A 20,488-nucleotide genomic window follows, 5' to 3' on the forward strand; every position below is an offset into this window, starting at 1 on the left:
TTTCTACTACAAGAAAAAAATCAGATAACAGAAGAAAAATATGTAGTATTTTCTTTTTCATTAGGTGAATTTACAATGTTCTTTCTTTGTTTTGAAAAGAAAGTGCAAATGATTTTTTCTTACTATTTTTACCATTATAACATCTGATATAATTATAAGAGTGACATTTTACTGCTTTTCTCTTACAAGTAAAAGATATAAGACAATAATATTGTTGATTCTGTCGAACTTCCTTGTAGCAGAAATTTTTATTACAAAACTTGTATATCTCCCACACAAGAAGTTTGGTTAACATTTTCACCTTGCCAACAAACAGCACATCACTGCTGCGTGTTGGCAAGGTGAAAATGCTCACGTTATTATTTATATATTGTATTTTATTATTTATTTATTTATTGGTGAAATAGTTTATATTTCAATGTATCATGTTTTCCCAATTGATAAAAATTGATATTTCATGGAAAACAGAATTTGAGTATTATGAGATAACATGAGCATATTCTGTTGACGATTACTCTGTAGGTATTCAGAAAATTGTATGTTCTAATAGACTGTTTTTCTTTCTTTCCTATTAGAAATAAAAATTTGGTAATAACAGTAATTAACCTCATTTTAATTAACCTCGTTCTTCCTGAGTGAATGAGAATAATAGAATATTACATTATTGTTGCATAACTATTCTTATTATTATTATAGAATTGAGTTTACATTTTGATAATACAATACGTTTTCTGATATAAATTGATACGTACATTAAAGTCCCTTTATCCCACATTTTGTAAAATATTATTACTACTAATAATAATGCTATTTTCTTTGTTCTATATTCTGAAAGTAGCCATATTTCTTGTTTTTTGAGACTTTCATAGCTCATCCGGAAAAACTTTGCTCTGTGAAAACTGTCATCGTTAGGTTTCTGAAACAATAGAAAAATTATCCCAGTTTCATTCTGTTTTAGAAATTAAGGTTCTTTCCCATGCAAAACAAACAAATCAACCAGCGAACATGGGTTTCCCAGGTATTAGATGTCGTCCATAGTATATGCCTCTAAAGCAGATATCTGGAGATTGCAACAATTTTCTTCAGTTAGAAAACCTGGATTTGAAATTGATGTAGTATTATAAGAACCTTCATGAGGTCTTTTCAGCTGAAAGTTATACAGTCGCATACCGAGATGATGTTTTTTCCCTGCCAGGGAGTCACGTTTTTCAACAAACAGGCAAAGCATTGGAAAATAAACACACAATATAGTTGCTTCTGCCATAGTTCCAAACAAAAACAAAACACGGCCTTAGTCTACTCAATCATTTTCCTGATTGAGACAACTAAGCTTGGGTAGCCAACTGCAAAGGGTCGCTGCTTTTTTTTATTAAGTGGTGGCAGATTAGAATGTTCAATATTGGCCTGATTTATAATAATCAGGAAATAATATATATTTTTTCTGATTTGTAATTTGCTAATAATTACCACCTAGTTTCTGTATCGAAAAATTAAAGTTATGTGGAACAATTGCTAGAGAAAAATAAAGAATTAAATAAAAACTGCATGTTTTATAACAGTTTTTGAGTGTGTGATAGTGATGCAGCAGGAGTTGGGGAATTAAACTATCAAAAGGTGAAATAAGTTCAATTCTATTCTAAAAATATGAAAATTAAATTTCACATTTGATGCATGTGTATATACATATTTTGAATAAGCAAAACTATTGCTTAATTTAGAATTGGAGCATAATATCTAAACTAGCAGAAAATATATACAATCAATTTAAACCATAACCGTTAATTTCATTTTGTAATCCAATTATACAGGGAAACCAAGAAGTTGAAAGTGCAAAGAACAGTAGATTATGATGTAAAGAAAAAAATTTAGTGATATGATCAAAGAATTTCATGTTATTCTCAATAAAGCAAAATCGCCCAAGCGCGTTCTTCAGGAAATCTGTGAAGTATTTTTCGAAATATGATTTTGAACAAAAATAAAAATAAACTGGAAAGTCGGCAATCGTTTTTTTTTTAAAATAATATTTCAAATAATAATAATAACCATTATTATCAGTAGTAGTAGGGGCAACTCCAAGGAGTCCTTAGACTCATCGAGGGAGGCCCTAATATCATGTCAAGAACAACTATTCAACATTCACACAGTATCTATTATACTTTGCCTTGAACTCATTTACAGTCATGGCATCCACAACAGACTCTGGCAGCTTATTCCACTCATTCACCACTCTCCAAGTAAAAAACCTAGCTCTAACACTCTTGCCCAGCTTCCACGGATGACCTCTAGTCCTCTCACCACCAGTCCTATTCTCAAAAATATCTTCTGAATTAATCTTATAGAAACCCTTCAGTAATCTGAATGTCTCAATCATATCACCCCTTTACCACCTATCAACCAATTTCTGCAACCCACAAATCTTCAACCTGTTCTCACAAGATTCATTCCATAGACCTACTATCACTTGGTCACTCGTCTTTGGATGCTCTCCACCTCCTTCCCATCAAGAAGAAACTGGATAAGGGTAATAACACTTTACAATACATATTTTGATAAGACCCCACCTATACTACTGTGCCCAAATTTGGGCACAGTAGTCTAGGTGGGGTCTTATCAAAGCTCGATACAGAGGAACAATAACCTGTTTGTCCCTTCACAAAACCATGCTGTCCCCCATACAGTATCCCATTTTCATCTATCCATTCGTGTATTCTCCTCGACTATATTCTCCAAGACCTTGACAACGATTCTTGATATGCTGATCGGTCGGTAATTTACAACAGCAGTCTTGGAACCTCCTTTGTGCAGTGGAACTATTTCCCTCCCTCAGGACTAACCCAGACCCGAGACTCAAATTAAACAAAATGGTCAAGGGCACTGATAATTCTTTAGCCACTTCACGTACGACATGAGCTGGTATACCATCCAATTCCACAGATGTATTGACATTGAGGTTTTGTAATAGACTATTCGCCTCCACTTCATTCGCCACCATTCCCGTATAACTGTTGGTTCCTTAATTCCTGCAATGTCACCACCTGGATGATATACTCTTGCAAAGTGCTCACTCAGTAATTCCACTATATCAACTGATTTGGTTACCTCCCTACCATTGGCATTCTTTAAAATCATTCTGTCGTATACATTTTTTTTCTTTTACTTGCAACATATCGAAAAAACTGTTTGGGATTCTCTTTAGCCTGCATGGCTAATTTTCATTCATAATCCGCTTTTGCTTTTCTTACCACACTCGTTACCCTTCTGACCTGCGCTTTATACCGTTCATCTGCCTGCCGGTCACCTTTCTCCTTAAATTCCCTCCACAGTTGTTTCTTTTTTTGCAGCTCAATCTTAATGGTGTTATTCATCCATTTAACCCTTACTTGATTTACTATTCGGACTTTAAGTCAGCCATTGCCTCCTACAAACACTCCTCAACCACTTCCCATGCACTATCAACATCCAGCCCTTGCAGATTTTGAAACTGGATCTTACTTATCCAATATAAGTAAGATCCAGTTTCTCAGCATAGAACAAGGAAATGCATTTCTTGTTATATATAGGCAACTGAGACACAGGTATGAACATGATATAATCAGATTAAGTATTCTCTTCAGTGTGAGAGATTATCACACCTTCTAAAGGACATGACGGCCAAATTGCACTTCTTATCCATGTTCTTTCACAACAGGTGGTCTGAATTGGATCCAGATTTAGCTGGATGTCTATAGTCCTAGCCGGTTGGAAGGTTAAACACCTATACTATATCCTCCTCAGTGTTAAAGATCCTCCCATAATCATTCTTCCTAGCCACATATTGAAAAAAAACTCCTAGGATTTCTTTTAGTCTCATTTACTAACTGCTGCTCATATTGAAAGTTTATTGAAGGTGGCAAACCTTTTGGCATCTCCTATAGGTAAAGATGACCTTGCTACTGCTTCTGCCTGGTATCTCCAACTCTGGGCCTGGCTCCCACTGAAGAGACCTCAATAAAGGTCAAAACTAGTCTGGGTAGTGGCCAATCCCTTAATGCATAACAGTATACATATCCACAAGGAGATGTGTTTTGCATTATGGGAGATACTGGGATAGGAGTGTTGGTAGCTTGCCCCACCTTTGCTCCGAGTTGCCTGGTGTTGTACTACTTACCCAGGTAAGTTAGTACAACGCTATATTCAGTCCTAAAGATATTTTCAGGCATAAACTTTGTTTGCTCTCGCTAGGATAAAGGATTAAACTAAATTTATCATGCTGCTCATATTATACTTTTGCTACTCATACTATGCAAGTCACCTTTCTTGCTTGCTCTTTGTACTACTCATGCAAATGATTATCTCCACAATCCAGACTGCACACTTCATCTCTTCAGTCATCCATTTTATATCTACCTTATTTAATCTCCTGACCATTTGAATACACTTTTTGAATAGCGACCAAGCAGGCATTGATGTCCTTCCCATCCAATTCCTCATTCCATGATATTGCTGCAAGCTGCCTTCTGAGTTTATATCAACTAAAATAATGCTGGCAAAGATTTTGCAACTTATTATACATAAAAATGAATGTTTCATCTTCATGTATTTAAAATCGTGCTCAAGATAAACTAGTAATAATCATTCATTGCCAGGCTAATACAAATAATATAACATTAATAAGCTAACACATTAACAGCACTGATGTTTTCTTTAATTACAAAATACTACAGGAAATAGAAATAAGATGAATCATTCTCACCTCATGATATATGCTGCACTACCAATGAAATCTCCACCATCAGCAACCATAATGACATTATCTCCTAGTGCTGTCTCTAGTTCATATAATATCTTAAGAGAATTTAGGTGATTCTCTGGTAAATGCTCAGACATTTCACTAGGAATGGAAAAAAAAATTATATATACAACTTTATACTATGAAAGCTGATATCCTCTTCATGTTATTCAAAATTATTACTTCTACAAACTCATCAGAGATGAATCGATTTCTTCTACATATATATACATATATATACATATACAGGGTGTTCGGGATAAATTTGACAGTTTCGTAAGGAAAAAGAAAATCTTCTTTGTATCTATTAAATTTAATGAATTGACAAAAAAACATTACAGGCAGAGTTGATTACAATACTATCAACAAGATTTACTCAAAATAACCACCATTAGCATCGATCACAGCTTCAATTCTGCTTCGGAACCTCGAACAAGCTGATGCTACAGTCTCCCTGGGAAGGGCCGCAAAAACTGTTTTAATTTTATCCATTAACTGGGCTTTTGTATTACTGGAAGTGCGATTGGTGTCTTTTTCAACTGCGCCCCATACAAAATAATCCATGGGGTTAAGGTCTGGGGAGTTTGGAGGCCAAACATTTGGACTGGTGAAGTCGTAGAAATTTTCAGACAACCATTTTTGACTTTTCCCAGAGGTGTGGCAAGGGGCCGAATCCTGCTGCCATACATACGGCCTACCATTGGCTACCCTTGTTATCCAGGGCTTGACTACAGTTAGCAACTCCACGAACAAAGCCCGAATTCCAATGCCAGGGTTCTTCAACACCTGTTCCTGCAGATTTGCGAGGAATTCTGCTGTACGAACACAATCAGATCGTCTGCTAGGGATCTTTCTTCTTGCTACATCCTCGTAGTCACCATTGCAAGTCTCTAGTTCATGCCTGATTGTTTTTACTGTATTCAGGGAGCATTGGGCAGCAGTCGTAATATCCTTATTTTGATGGCGGGCACGAATCATCATGATACAAGTTATTCTCTTCCATGATTCAGGTGGGTTCCAGCTATCCATCCTTTCTGACATCTTGTATATGAATGAAGAAGGGTCCAAACTTTTAAATGAAGAGAAGTGTGTGTTAATACATGTAAATTACGGAAAAATATAATTAATTATAAATATGTCAAATTTATCCCGAACACCCTGTATATACACATATATATATATATATATATATCCATGCACTGAGTAGCAAGGACATATGTACAATATTTTATAATTAAACTGCAATCATAGGCAGCACAGAATTCTTGTGTAACTTTCATTTCCAATTTTCCTATTAAAAATTTCCAATCTTTATTCCTCTTCCTATATTAATAAAATACTCAATATCTTCAATGGATAATATATTTTAATATAAGTCCAAAGCATGAGAAGTTGTAAGGCCTATTGCACACTTGTTCATGTGTGCCATATAAAGATAAATGAGCATATTAATATTTTTGTTGAAAAACAAGGGATTACTTTATGAGGAAGTTCCAACAACTAGCATCGGTGTTTGTTTCCTGTTCAAGAGTTTAGTGGAAAATGGAGGAATGATGGTGCCACTTCCAGGAAGCAGAAGCCAAAAAAGTTGGCTGCAGAAAAATCATAAGGCTGGAAACATGCTATCTATGGATCAGAGAGAGAGAAGAACCACTGATCAGCTGGACTGCTCTCAAACATGTAGTAAGTAAATAAATTATGAAATTCACTTATGTTGAAAATATTTATTAAGAGCAACATTTTTGGTCTACTTTTAAGACTATTCTCAATACAAACAGTTAAAGAAATGGTAGAACAGAATAAAACTGAAAATTATGGAGTGGAATATAATAGTGAGTGCAAGAGGAGAGAGTTTGATCTGTGACTATAAGTATTCAAGGAAGGGGAACTGAAACTTGTCAATTAATAAATTATGTAACATCCTCATAAAGAGGTATTAAGATAACTTCCCCAAAAGTTTAATAGTTCTTTCTGTTCAGGTTAGGATGAAGATGAGTTTCACAGGTTTTTTTTTTTTTTGAATAAAAATCAGTTCCTGTGTAAAACTTTGGTCTTATTCCAATGAATCCTCTTATGTCTAGTAGATATGGCATGAGTGGCAAGACCTGACTTATCAGAATGGAGATGAATGTTTTTCTAGTTACGTGCTGGGCTGTTCAGGGGTACACTAAAAATAATCAGTAATGGGGGAAAAACAAGTAAAGTAAACAAAATGCAAAAAGTTAGTTATGGAACAATAAATGTTAAATTTGAATCACCGCTATTTTAAAAACAAGGGGTACAATTTATAGAAATGGGTTTAAAAGGGGTACACATGTGGAAATAGGTTGGGGACCACTTTTCTAGACATATATGAACAAATGAGTCTGTTTGTTCATAATAAAAGGCTGAAGGAGCAAGTAATTCTGGAAAGTCCTGGATAAGTGAGAAGAGGATCTGTCCTTTGGAGGGTGTAAGAGTGAATTTAGTTTGCAATAATGATGGAAGAAGACTTCAAGATTAATTTTAGGTTTAATAACCTAAAATTATTATTTTCACGATAATACTGGAGTTGCAGCCTTAAGAGATCCAAGTGGCTTTTCTTTCTGAGATCAATATTTTCATTGGAAAAGTTATCATCTTTAAGACCTCCATGGAATCACCCATCATGACTTCATGGAGGTCTTATTCATCCTGGGAGGTCCTCTATCATACATACAGCTCATCACCATTTGTGTGTATATGGCCTGATCAAGACCATATACACACAAAATGGAACCATAATATCCTTACTTCTACAAGTTAGTGTCCTCCATATCTTTGCCACAACTCATGCTATCCAATTTTAGTAATGGGTCCTAAATTTTACAACCCTATCTACCATCACCCCAAAGCTCTTATTTCTTTCACTCCATTTAATATATCCCACTCCACCAAATGCATACTCTACATCCCATCTTTGTTTTCCAAACCTTACACTTTGCAATAATGAAATGGCAATCCTAGACTTTCATGCCCCTTCAACTCAGTTGCAGCGTAGGTTGCCTGTATCTGAGAGATACATTCATTACTAGTATGTGCTAAAATGTGACAACTTAAAAAAAAAAAAAAAAAAAATCACTGTAAATATAATACATGATGTAAATATAATACATGTCAATATAATACTGAAAATTTATTTATTTTCAGTAACAATCTAGAAATTATTGAACAAAGAAAAAAACAACTCCTAAACCAATAATATACTGACATCGGACTTCGCAGTATCTCTCAGATACAATTTACTATCAAATATCACTTTCTCCTTGGTGCAGGACACCAGAGTGTACAGAGGATTTGAAATTGGAAGTGATCACTATTTAGTCTTGAGCAGGATAAAATTGAATTTCATATTGAAAAGAATAACATGTAAGAAAGTTTTAAAGCGAATAAAAGTTTAGCAGCTCTCAGATGTGAACTGTAGACTAAAATACAGAAAGATTATTGAAAAGAAAATGAAAGAGTTTGAGAACAGGAAACAAACCATGGAGATGCAGTGGCAAACTCTGAAGAAAACATTGATTGATTCTGCAAGAGAGGCATGTGGTGAGGTTGTGTGCAAGGATAAAAAAATCAAAACTCCCTGGTGGACACAGGAAGTTAAAGAGGCAGTGAAGGAAAAGAAGGAAGCATATCAAAAGTTCCTGGCAAATAAGTCAGCTTTTACTCTTACAGAATACGGAGACAAATGTAAGAAAGCTAAACAGTGTGTAAAACTAGCTAAACAAAAGTCATGGGAGGACTTTGGCAAGAATATAGAAAATAAATATCAAGAAGGTGGCAAAATATTCTGAGGTTGTTGAAGAAGCTTAGGAATGGGGGAAAGAGTGCTGTAAAAGGAGTTAGAGATGATAAAGGTGACATGAAAACAGGAGAAAAAGATATCCTTGAAGTATGGAGTAATTACTTTGAAAAACTGCTAAATGAAACAAGCAGTGATAAAAAACACTGACCAGGCATGCAGTCAGGAATACATATCCATACTTGAAGTAGAAAAAGCCAAAGGCTTGAAATGTGGAAAGGCAGCAGGAGTAGATGATATTCGACCAGAAATGTTGAAGTATGGTGGTATAAAAGTCTTACACTGGCTGCACTGCATAGTTCAGAAAGCCTGGACAGAGGGACGAATTCCCGACGATTGGAGTAGAGCTCTCATAGTACCCATATATAAAAAGGGAAATAAAACTGAATGTGAGAATTACAGAGGTATTTCCCTACTGAGTGTTCCTGGCAAGATCTATGCAAGTATACTTGAGAAACGGTTGAGAAGAATTGTGGAAGAAAAGCTTGGTGAAGAACAAGCTGGATTCAGGCCAAATAGAGGCTGTCAGGATCAGATCTTCACTTTACAACAAATAGTGGAGAAAGCATGGGAATATAACAAAGATCTGTATTTAAGTTTTGTCGATTTGGAAAAGGCATATGACAAGGTGCCAAGAGAGAAGCTATTCAATACGCTGCAGTTATATGGTGTCAATGGGGCATTATATCAAGCAATACTTAGTCTTTATTTGAGTTGTAAGTCAGCAGTTAGAATTGAAGTACAGGAAGATGGTTTAATGTTAAATCTGGTGTGAGACAAGGATGTACATTATCCCCTCTGTTATTCATTATCTATATGGATCACATTAGGAAGGAAAGTAGTATTAAACCTGATATCAAAATTGGAGATGTTAACGTCAGCTCTTTGCTTTATGCAAATGATGTTATACTTCTAAATAAATCCGCTACAAGTCTGCAAGATTCTCTGACTAAATTCAATTGCTGTTGTAATAAATATGGTATGAAGGTCAGCAATAAAAAGACAAAGACAATGAAAATAGGCAGAATCATTGAAAATGTCGACTGTGTTGTCAATGGAGAACCTATGGAACAAGTAAAACATTTCAGCTACTTAGGCATGATTTTTACTGAAGATGGTAAATTAAATATAGAAATAGACAACAGAATCAGCAAAGCTGGTATGGTGGGAAGTCAATTGAATAAATTCATATGGAATAAGAGAGAAATTAGTCGGAAAACTAAATTAGCTGTATACAAGACAGTGTTCAAACCAGTTTTAACTTATGGATCTGAGAGCTGGGTCAGAAGTAAAACATTTGACCAAAGACTAGAGACCACAGATATGAGAGTCCTGAGAAAGATTAGAGGCATGAACAGATGGCATCAATGTCAATATCATATTAAAAATGAGGATATTAGGAAAGAACTTGACATTGTGAGCATCCAGGAATGTGTTAGCAGAGCTAATCTCAGGTGGTATGGTCACTTAAATAGAATGGGAGAGGAAAGATTAGCAAAACAAGTGTTCTCTGCCAGGTTGGCAGGAAAACGACCCAGAAGAAGACCAAGATATAGGTTGATTGATATGGTACAAAGTGCCTTAGACGATAGAAATATAAGATCTGATAATGTTGGAGTCTTGACAAGTAACAGACTGATTTGGAGGAAAATTGTAGATAGGAAGTTAGTAATGATGTAATTTTTTCATGTAGTACTGTCATATCCTGTACACCCCTTGAGGGTACATGGCAGGAATTTGATGATGATATCACTTTCGACTATCATTTTCATCATCGAACTTGAGTAACAAAATCGCTGAATCTCTTCAATATCTGATGGATTATCCAATCGATATATTTTTCCAGTGATTTTCAACAACAAATTAAAAAAATAAACTAAACCAATACTATACTGACATCAGAGGGCGCGGTATCTCTCAGACACAATTTACTATGAAATATCACACACCTTTACATAACACGTGTTAAACCAAAACTGACCGCATAAACAGTGTGGAATATTACTCGTAATATATGCATGCGCAGCTATTAATGACCTCCAAGCTATATACTGATATGTGTAAGAATATTTATATTAAACAATTTGTTTGTATCTATGAGATCAGCTGCGAGCTCCTCAGGATGAAACTTTTCCCAATATCATTGACATACAGGTTAAACAGCAGTGGCCCTAAAACAGACCCTTGAGACACACTACTTTCCTCTTCTGGAATATTGCTCTCCTTATAACTTGATGATGCCCATTACATAGCCAATCTCCAATCCAATGCACTAATCTATTGTTGTAAAATTTTGTCTGAAATTCCTGCTTAATGATGCTATTCATCCATCCAACTTCTATCCCAATTATCCTCCTGACTCAGGATAAACATTCTAATACTGCTTTCTTCAAATATTCCCTTGACCACCAACATTTCTCTACTCTAAATTCGTATCAGTACTCTACTCTATCAGTAGAGCCATGAGGTGTCGTGGCTCTACTGATAGCTGACACCTCAGCTTGTGATAGCTTACCTGCTTTGTAATTCCATATACCTTCTTAAAAGAAAATTCTGCATGTCTAGCAATCTCCCAGGTTAAGACTACATGATCGCTTTTACTATGTAGAGGTAGTGTAATCAGATTGATTACTGTTAAGTTTTCTGATGATGCTATGACCAAATCCAGCATCCTAAAACCTCATGTCCCCTGCATTACATGCTGCCTCAGGTAATTTATCTTTCAACAGCTGTATAAATTCCATTTCTTTCTCTCCTTGTGGCCACTTGTCTTTCCAATCTATCTCCCCCTAGTTGAATTCCCCAAAAATAACAATTCGACCTGCATTTATCATGCTAATTTGCCAATACATATCTACATTTTCTCTTATACTCCCTGGATTAAAGCAGTAACCAATTATACATTTCATCCTAATAGCCTCTATCTCACACCAGATAGTCTCAAACGAATTGCACCTCTGTAACGTCCTCCATGGTGAATGTTGTAGATTCATCATGCTGTGGAAAGAAGTAATTTTTGCTAATAATACTGAGTATTTATTGTTTTATAAGTGTACAAGATAGACTAAGTTATTTAGACATAAGTAAAACATATTTCCTTAAATTACATATTGTTGCTATAGCACCTACGTGTATTAGAACAATGCCGACAGAGCAGTCTTTGTTGAGCAAGCTATGATTTTGTGCAGTGTAAAATTTGTGAGATGCACTTGTCATAAAAGTTGAAATATTTGTGGAAGGAGAGTAAAACTGGTGAGAGAATGTGTAATAAATGCTTGGAAACTGAATACAGAGAGAACAAATTACACGATTAATAGTGCAGAGAGCATTGATACAAGACTGGAAAATGTAAATATCGGTGATAATACTGAAAGGGCAGTGAAGGGAGTTCAGGAAAACATAGAAGACTTGGATAAAGAAATTGCACACCTGCATAAGAGAGATCAGTCGAATTGAAAACAGAAAAAAAAAACAAGAACTGAATAGAATCCAAAACCAAATAGAAAATTATAAGAATAATTAAGAGAATGAGCTTCCCAAATAATTATTTATGGCAATTCTTTGATAAGGGCAGCTCTTCATGAATTCACTACAAAACCTTGTTTCCATGGGAAAAATTACTAACATTAGTAATGCTGTCAGAATGTAAAAAGGGAAGGTGAAAGAATTAATTGTTTTAGCTGGAACCAATGACCTGAGAGGTGAGAAATGTTGTATGAGGGAGGATGTCAAACAGTTGTTGGAAGCAGCAAAAAAGAATTGCAACTGAAATGAAGTTTGTGAGTCTGCTGCCATGCTATAATAGAGGTGAACTGAGAAGGACAGCGATGATAGCTAATGAATCAATACACAGGTTGTGCAGAAGGAATGATGTCGACTTTGTAAACCTATGAATTTAGCTTGAAGACCTATGACTCGAGTTTGATGGACAGAAAGATTTGTACGATGCTGATGAACTACACTTAACTAGATTCCAAGTTAGGTGCCTGGAGAGAGCTTTGTTTACTGAGCATGTGGAAGCACAAAGTCAGGAAAACTAAAGCAATTAGGGCAGATGCTCACGAATGTGTGAAGGCATCCATTAAGCAAACAAGTATGTGTGAATAAACAAAAAAATGCAGAATCTGGTCTCTTAGGTAACAATATCAAATGGAGTAGCCAATTCAGAATGTAAAGGTGGTTGGGAGACTTAGAAGTATCGAGAATAAGAGAAGAGTTTTTGGCATTGGTTAGTGCAACCCTGCCAAAAGTTACAGGCATTAGTTAGACTTAGCTAACAGCAGATGAAATTGTTACAGGGATAGAATATGATGGATTCAGTATTTTCAGGGAGAACAGAGTACACAATAAGGGGTATGTTGAGCATCTCTGATGATAGTAGATGAATTTCAGCCTAAAAAATTAGGAGTCAGTCAGGCAGATGGCAATTCCTTTGAGTCAAGCTGGTGTAAGAACTGAGCCAGTAGGAAAAAATATAAAATTGACTGCTTTATAGACCAGGGATGGTGTAGAAGATATGCTTCAGCAGATTAGTACAATGAGTGCAAGTTGAGTAATTATTATGGGTAACTTTAGAGACATAGATTGCAAGGTGGAAAGATCACATGCAGGAAGGAAATGGAATTTATACATTTACTGAAAGATAATTACTTGAAGTGGAATGTGATGGAGGGGGGCACTGGATATAAGAGTGTTGGATCTTGTTACAGGATCAGGGGTCATAACTAAGGTGGCTACATTCCTCTGACTGGGGAAACTGATCATAGAGACTTGGAATTAAAATTACAAGAAATTATAAGGAACTTGATACACACCAGGCAGAGACAAGGTTGAGCATTTATCTTTAGATGAAGGAAAATGGGTTGATAAACGCTCAACCTTGTCTCTACCTGGTGTGTATCAAGAGCATCAGTCATCAATTCAACACAACAAACTTGAGAAATCGGGATTAGCTCAGCATGGATTAGAAACAAGCCACAACATCCTTTGGTCCAAGACTCTCTTCCTACACAGATGTCGCTACAAATTGGAACGTTTATTTAAAGAAAGTGTGGAGGCCTTACTTCAACGTCCTAACTTGAATCGTAATGACTGTATATCTATATCAAAAATTTAGAGAAGTTTAATCAGGATAATACATTTTTTTTTTTTTTTTTTGTAAATTTCCTATATTAGTCCAATGTTATTTAAGAATATTATATGACTTTGACGAGCAGAGACAAGCAAGTTATTGTATTGAGCCATGATAAGACCCCATCTCGACTACTGTGCCCAGATCTGGTCACCTAGGTTTCTTCTTGATGGGGAGGAGGAGGTTGAGAGGATCCAGAGGCGAATGACCAAGATGATAGCAGGTCTATGGAATGAACTGTATGAAAACAGATTGAAGATTTGTGGGTTGCAGAAATTGGTTGATAGGCAGAAAAGGGGTGATATGATTGAGACATTCAAATTGCTGAGGGGTTTCTATAGGATTAATTCAGAGGATATTTTTGAGAACAGGACTAGTGGTGGGAGGACTAGGGGACATCCATGGAAGCTGGGCAAGAATGTGATTACTAAGGGTGTTAGGGCTGGGTTTTTTTATTTTTGGAGTGGTGAATGAGTGGAATAAGCTGCCAGAGTCTGTTGTGGGTGCTATGACGGTGAATGAGTTCAAGGCAAAGTATGATAGATACTGTGTGAATGTCGAATAGTTGTGATGGACATGATGTTTAGGGCCTCCCTCGATGAGTCTAAGGATTCCTTGGAGTCATCCATAATAATAATAATAATTACCCGAGATACCATGGAGTCAAAGACCCATCTAGGAGGTCCTTTTATCATACACACAGCTCATCATACCGTGCTATAAACAACTCAAATTCTCTGCAGACACGACACCACACTCTCAGGCAAGGCATTCCAATCATTGACAACTCTGCATGAAAAAAAGTTGCTTCTCACTCCCCTACTCACATCCTCTTTATACAGTTTCCAGGGATGACCTCTGGTTCTCTCCTGATCTCCCACTATTTTTTGTAGAACCTCTCCAGCATTGATCCTATAACAACCCCTTACTAACTTGTAGGTCTCTATCATATCTCCTCTCTTTCTCCTGTCCACCAGACTCTGCAAGTTGCATCTTCAAAATCTTTCTGCATACTCGATATTCCAGAGGTTAGAATCTACCTTAGTCAGTCACCTCTCGATGCTTTCCAACATCTCTTTGTCCTTCTGAAAACCAGGTGACCAAATCTGGGCACAATATTCCATGTGTGGTCTAATCAAAGCCTTATACAATGGAACAAGAATCTCCCTACTTCTACAAGTCAGTGTCCTCTGCAACATTCCCAGAAGCCTTTGTGTTGTCTTCACAATTTTGGCTATGTGTCCCCTAAATTTCAGATCCTTATCCACTATCACCTACAGATCTCATATTTCCTCCACCTCCAACAATATATCCTCATTGTTAACTTCCAACAGTAAGTTATTGTCAACTAAGTAACTTACTGTTATTGAGTTGACCTTGATTGCAAAACGTGTGACACTTAAAAACTGAATCTTGTGGGACTCCCTCTCATAGGCATACAGTCAGGAGAGAGCAGCTCCCACTCTCCTCAATGACCAAAATCGTGCCTTTCAGTATTCGAAATTTCCAAGTAGTGCTGTATGTTTTTTTTTTTTTTTTCCCTATATCAAATAAAACAAACAAGATGTTCATGTTTTCTTTAGGAAGGCATTTCTAATGGATGCATCCATCCAGACTAGATGACAGCAGTAGAATGAGTTTTGCAGAAGCCAGATTGTATTACAGCAAAAAGTTGTTTCTCTCCAGAAACCATAAAACACAAGAGTTAACCATTTTCCCCAAAACTTGCACAACCAGCTGGTCAGAGCAATTGGATATTAATTATATGGGGATTTCAGGTCCTTCTCTGGCATAAGAAAAACAATAACTGCCTTATGCCAAATATTGGGAAAATTCTGTGGTAAAGATGCAACACTTGGTCAATGGATGATGGTGACAGATGTTTAACATCTCAATGGATATTATCTGGTCCAACAGCAGTTGGATGCACTTAAGGAAAGTAGTTTTCATTTCTTTCTTAGGAGGAACTCTAAGATGTTGCTCATATCTTAGCAAAAATCTCTGATGGTGTTATCAGTTTCTGATGGGTTGGCAATTGTGCAAACATTACATTCTAAGATGGAGAGCTTGTGGGTGATGCATGTGCCTTTCGTTCTCCAGATTTTTTCCCCACTTCTTGCTGTTGGTGTATCTTGTTATAGTAAATGTATATTGGATCCAGGATTCCTTCTAGCTCTGACAAGGGATGTTATCTTGATTGGCATATTTGAAAGCAATTAGGTTTGTTGTTTCTGGGGTATTTGAAAATACCCCAAGCTTTCTTCTGGGTTTCTTTGGCTGCTATGCAACTGTCATGGAAATCGATTAGATGTCTTAGGAATTGAAGTTCTGGAAGCTCCTACAATACATTATTATGACATGATTGTTATATTGTTACATGATTCAGTGCATCACTAATAGGAGATAAACTGACTGCCATGGAATTGAATTTTGATGAGGGAAAAGGTGAACCGGTCAGCTTGCTCAATTTTCCACTATGATATCCGTGATGTAGTACATGGCTGCTCATGCACAAGAGTGATCACTCTCAAATAGGTTGTCATCAATTTCCCACTTAAACAGTGAAAAAGGGAGGTGAACAGACAGTTAAGTCAATGACAGTGAAAATGTTCAGGTAGGCATATGGAAGAAGGTGTTACTTCCTGTGTTTAAGAGGAAGAGATTGTTGTCAAGTATGCGCTCAACTCTTCCTATGATGTTCGTGCAGGCACTACTGCAAAGAGTGTTGTGTCCATTTAAATCTCCCATTTATGTAAGGGTAACTGAAGTATAATATCATCAAGGTCATCTCAAGAACCATCTGTGGTAGGAGGAAGGTTACATGCAGCATACTTTTATTTTCTTAGAATGGAATAGTAACTGCTTCTATATCGGTGTTAAGTTGGATTTGCTGGAAGTGAGTATGGTTGTCCACAAGGATGGCAATTCCTCCATGGGCAGGTCCATTCCATTCTGTCCTTAGGAATGATGGTAACATTACAAATAGCTGGATCATCACATTGCTTTGGGTATAATTGCTGTAGGCAGAGGCATATTTCTTTATATTTGTATACAAGAGATTTGATGTCAATGTTCTTTTGAAATCCATAATTCCATTGTAGCAATATTTTTATTGTTTTCACTTTTTTTTTTGTTTTTTGAGAATTGTGGACAACTGACATCCATCACTTCTGCTGGGAAAAAATCCAAGATGTCAAATTCCACTCCGTCTATGGCACTTGGTACATTAATTATTTTTTATTTCTATTTTATATCCATGCTATCTGTTGATGGGCTATCTAATAAAGGATACAGATGCATTACTATGATCCTCTGTAGTGCACATTCCATTATCTAATAAGAGGAATTTTTAGTTTAATTTAAGAGTTTCTATAGGATTAATTCAGAGGATATTTTTGAGAACAGGACTGGTGGTGAGAGGACTAGGGGACATCCATGGAAGCTGGGCAAGAGTGTGGTTAGTAAGGATGTTAAGAGCTGGGTTTTTTTACTTTTAGAGTGGTGAATGAATGGAATAAGCTGCCAGTCTGTTGTGGGTGCTATGACAGTGAATGAGTTCAAGGCAAAGTATGATAAATACTGTGTGAATGTTGAATAGTTGTGATGGACACGATGTTTAGGGTCTCCCTCGATGAGTTTAAGGACTCCTTGGAGTCGCCCGTAATAATAATAATGTTGAAAATGCTCATTCAACTTCTGCATGTGCCTGCAAAATTGATAAGCAAATTCGAAGGACAATATTTGTATTTGGGAAACTTGTTACCAGATTTCGTTGAATGAAGAATGCCACAGCCAGAATTACATGACATGAAAAATCCAAAGATCATATTGAAGCCATATCAAATTTACTACAACATAAATAAATGATATACAAGAATAGATATAGTGTTGCAAAAAGAAAACAAGTGGTTGCATATGTACTGGACTGAAGTGCTAAAAAGAGTCGTTGCTGTTGTAGAATTTCTGGCTTTTTCATGGTGATTCTAATAAACATAATTGTCCTATGAATGCAATTTTCTTGGGTGCATTGATTTGTTATCCAAATTTGATCCTTTTCTTAGAGATCACATTTGAAACTATGGAAATCATATTAAAGGCAATGTTTCTTATGTATTATCAAATACATATGATGAATTCATAAACATATTAGGATCTGAAGTGTTAGATCAAATTATATCAGAAATAAAAAAATGCAAAATACTATGGAATCAGTATTGATTCATCTCCAGATATCAGTCATATTATGCTATGTTCTTAAAAATGGATAAGTTGTCATAAGATTTCTCAAATATGTCTCAATTGAAAAACAGAATGGAAAATACTTATTTGATACTCTCAAAAAAAAAAAAAGTACAGACATAAAAGACTGCAGATCACAATATGATAATACAAGCAACATGAGTGGGTTATATAATGGTGTTAAAGCGAGGATTCGAGAAGTTAATAATTTAGCTATATGGTTCCTCGTGCTGTGCACAGCTTGAATTTGATTGGAGTAGCTGCTGCAGAATGTTGAACTGAAGATTTGAACTATTTTGAAATTTTGCAGATAATTTATTCGTCCTTTGCAGCTTCACCACAGAGATGGCTAAAGTTAAAAGAATATATAAAGAAAAATACAAAGTACACAGCATGTCTGAAACTCGGTGGCCAGCTAGACGTGATACTACTAAAGCATTTTATTAGTAAAATACAACCACTAGGTGCTAAACACAAAGCAAAAGCTCTTGTTGATTAAAGAATTCGAATATTTTTAATGAACGAAATTTGGGCATTCATTGAACAAGTTTCCCAAAACATCTCTGTTATTTGGAAAAACATTCTTCAAAATATCAATATTATAAATACAGCTTTATAGCAGCTTGGCATTGAATTATGCACTGTTATAAACCTCTATGATGGTCTTTTATCTTATTTAAAAAGTAGTACTTGAAATAAATTTTTTGACCTTGCAACTTCTGCCAAAGAAATTGCAGCAAAATCAGAATTGAAAATTTTCAAAAGACAATGAAGCAAAAAATATTTCATGATGAAATAAATAGTGAAAATGACCAAACCACAAATCTGAATCCATCAGATAAATTTCAAATTCAAGTGTTTTATTCAATTATAGATAGATTAACAAAGGAGCACAATAAAAGACGAGCTGCCCATATTTCTCTTTATGACAGATTTGACTTTTTTTATTGACAAATCAATGCAAGAAAGCAAAATTGTTTCCAAAGCAAAGACTCCAGTCAACACATATATAACCAAGATTTAGAAGATTCTTTTGTGGATGAATTTTTATTATTTTAAAAATTATTTCCAAAGTGCAAAACAGTATCAGAATTATTGTCAGCACAACAATTACCAAGAATAGGTAATTCACTAGGATATGCTGCATTTAGGACCAGTACTGATTAATGCATAGGTTGATTATAATGCAAGAGATGTGAATGCAGAATAGTTTGCATGGTAGAGGAAAGAGGAGTGAAGTTGATGTTACAGCTCAACAGATTTGAATAAATCATCTGTGTGGACAGACGAAGTAGCACTCCCACTTCAACGTTGCAAAATGTAAGGTCTTTGAAATTTGAAAGATAATAGGATGTTGTGTATTTATTTTGTGGGTATAGTCTGAAAGATATGGAAGAGACAAGGGAGCTACTGAAGTGGGGGGGGGATTATGGTGGATAAGGGCCCAAAATTTGAAGTTTGTTGTCAAAATAAACAAGGATTGTGACAATGGAAGAAGCCAATGACCAGAACTTCGTTTCTGTGTCATTGGCTTCTTTCATTTTGTCATAATCAAGGCCTTAATTAAGTGGTGTTTGGAATTGTGTGCAGATTTGGTCACCTGATTTTCAAGGGAAGAGAATAGAGGAGACAGGAAGTACCATACAAGTAGTGTCTTTGTACTAGGTTGACTAGGCACTGATCTTCTCAAATTTCAAGGCAAGGTAATACACTCTGCAAGGATGCATAAGTGCCAGCCACTTTCTTACTACATTCTCCATGGTTCTAGATGGTTAAGTTAATAAATTCCTGATGGAAGGCAGCAGTAACTATCAGTACTTATTACAAAATGTAACTTTAGATGAGTGAAACAGTTTTAAAGAAAGTATATTTATATGCAAGCAAAGGAGAAACTATTGCATTATACAGGGTGGCCATAAAATAACTTTCCCTCTTTGGAGGCATCTGTAGCTAAAACCAATAAACGGAATGGGACCAAATTTTAAATTGAGACTTTTGAAGGCATGGGGAGATTATTTCTGCGAAAAAAAGATTTAGCACCAAAAGTCGCCGATAGGGGAAATTTTGGCACTGGCAGAGCCGAAAACAAGCGGATAATTACATTAAAGGGCAGATAAAATAGAATAATAACATTTCGACGGCATAAGCGACAGCCATGTCACTCTTCCAGCTGGATATGTGGCGCATTACAATGATAATAATAATAATTAAACTAAAACAACAACTTGCGAGAGACACAGAAATTAATGTAGTGATTGAACTCATAGCTCTCACTATCACAGCTGACACAGGACCTGTACGCAGGTTATGAAGCCTTCTAAATTCCCGAAGCGCCAATACGGCAGTGCACTATTTAAGGTAAAACAACTTAACAAGTAAAGCATGCTGAGGCAAGGTAGGACGCATACTGAGCACAATTCGTTAGTCATTTGAAAAACTGCCTGAACGTTCCCAATCCCTTTTAAGTGGAATTGGTGGTGCTGCTGTCACATATGCACAGTAAAATTGGCATAATCCTTTTTACCTGCGT

The 20,488-nt window shown here is 35.9% G+C and overlaps 1 protein-coding gene across 2 annotated transcripts in view; it reads right to left on the reverse strand.

Annotated features, from left to right (window-relative positions):
* Nucleotides 1-20,488, reverse strand: part of LOC150095588 (2-hydroxyacyl-CoA lyase 2-like) — a 248,277-nt gene that overhangs the window by 34,458 nt on the left and 193,331 nt on the right. For both annotated transcript variants that reach the window (XM_090410082.1, XM_090410081.1), the window contains exon 13: nucleotides 4,733-4,870. In XM_090410082.1, coding sequence (XP_090266208.1) covers nucleotides 4,733-4,870 — 138 coding nt within the window. The remainder of the gene's footprint in view (nucleotides 1-4,732; nucleotides 4,871-20,488) is intronic.

This window comes from Typopeltis vanoorti, chromosome 20, assembly GCF_054136105.1.
Source record: "Typopeltis vanoorti isolate ZY-2024b chromosome 20, IOZ_Tvanoo_1.0, whole genome shotgun sequence".
Taxonomy (NCBI): Eukaryota; Metazoa; Arthropoda; class Arachnida; order Uropygi; family Thelyphonidae; genus Typopeltis; species Typopeltis vanoorti.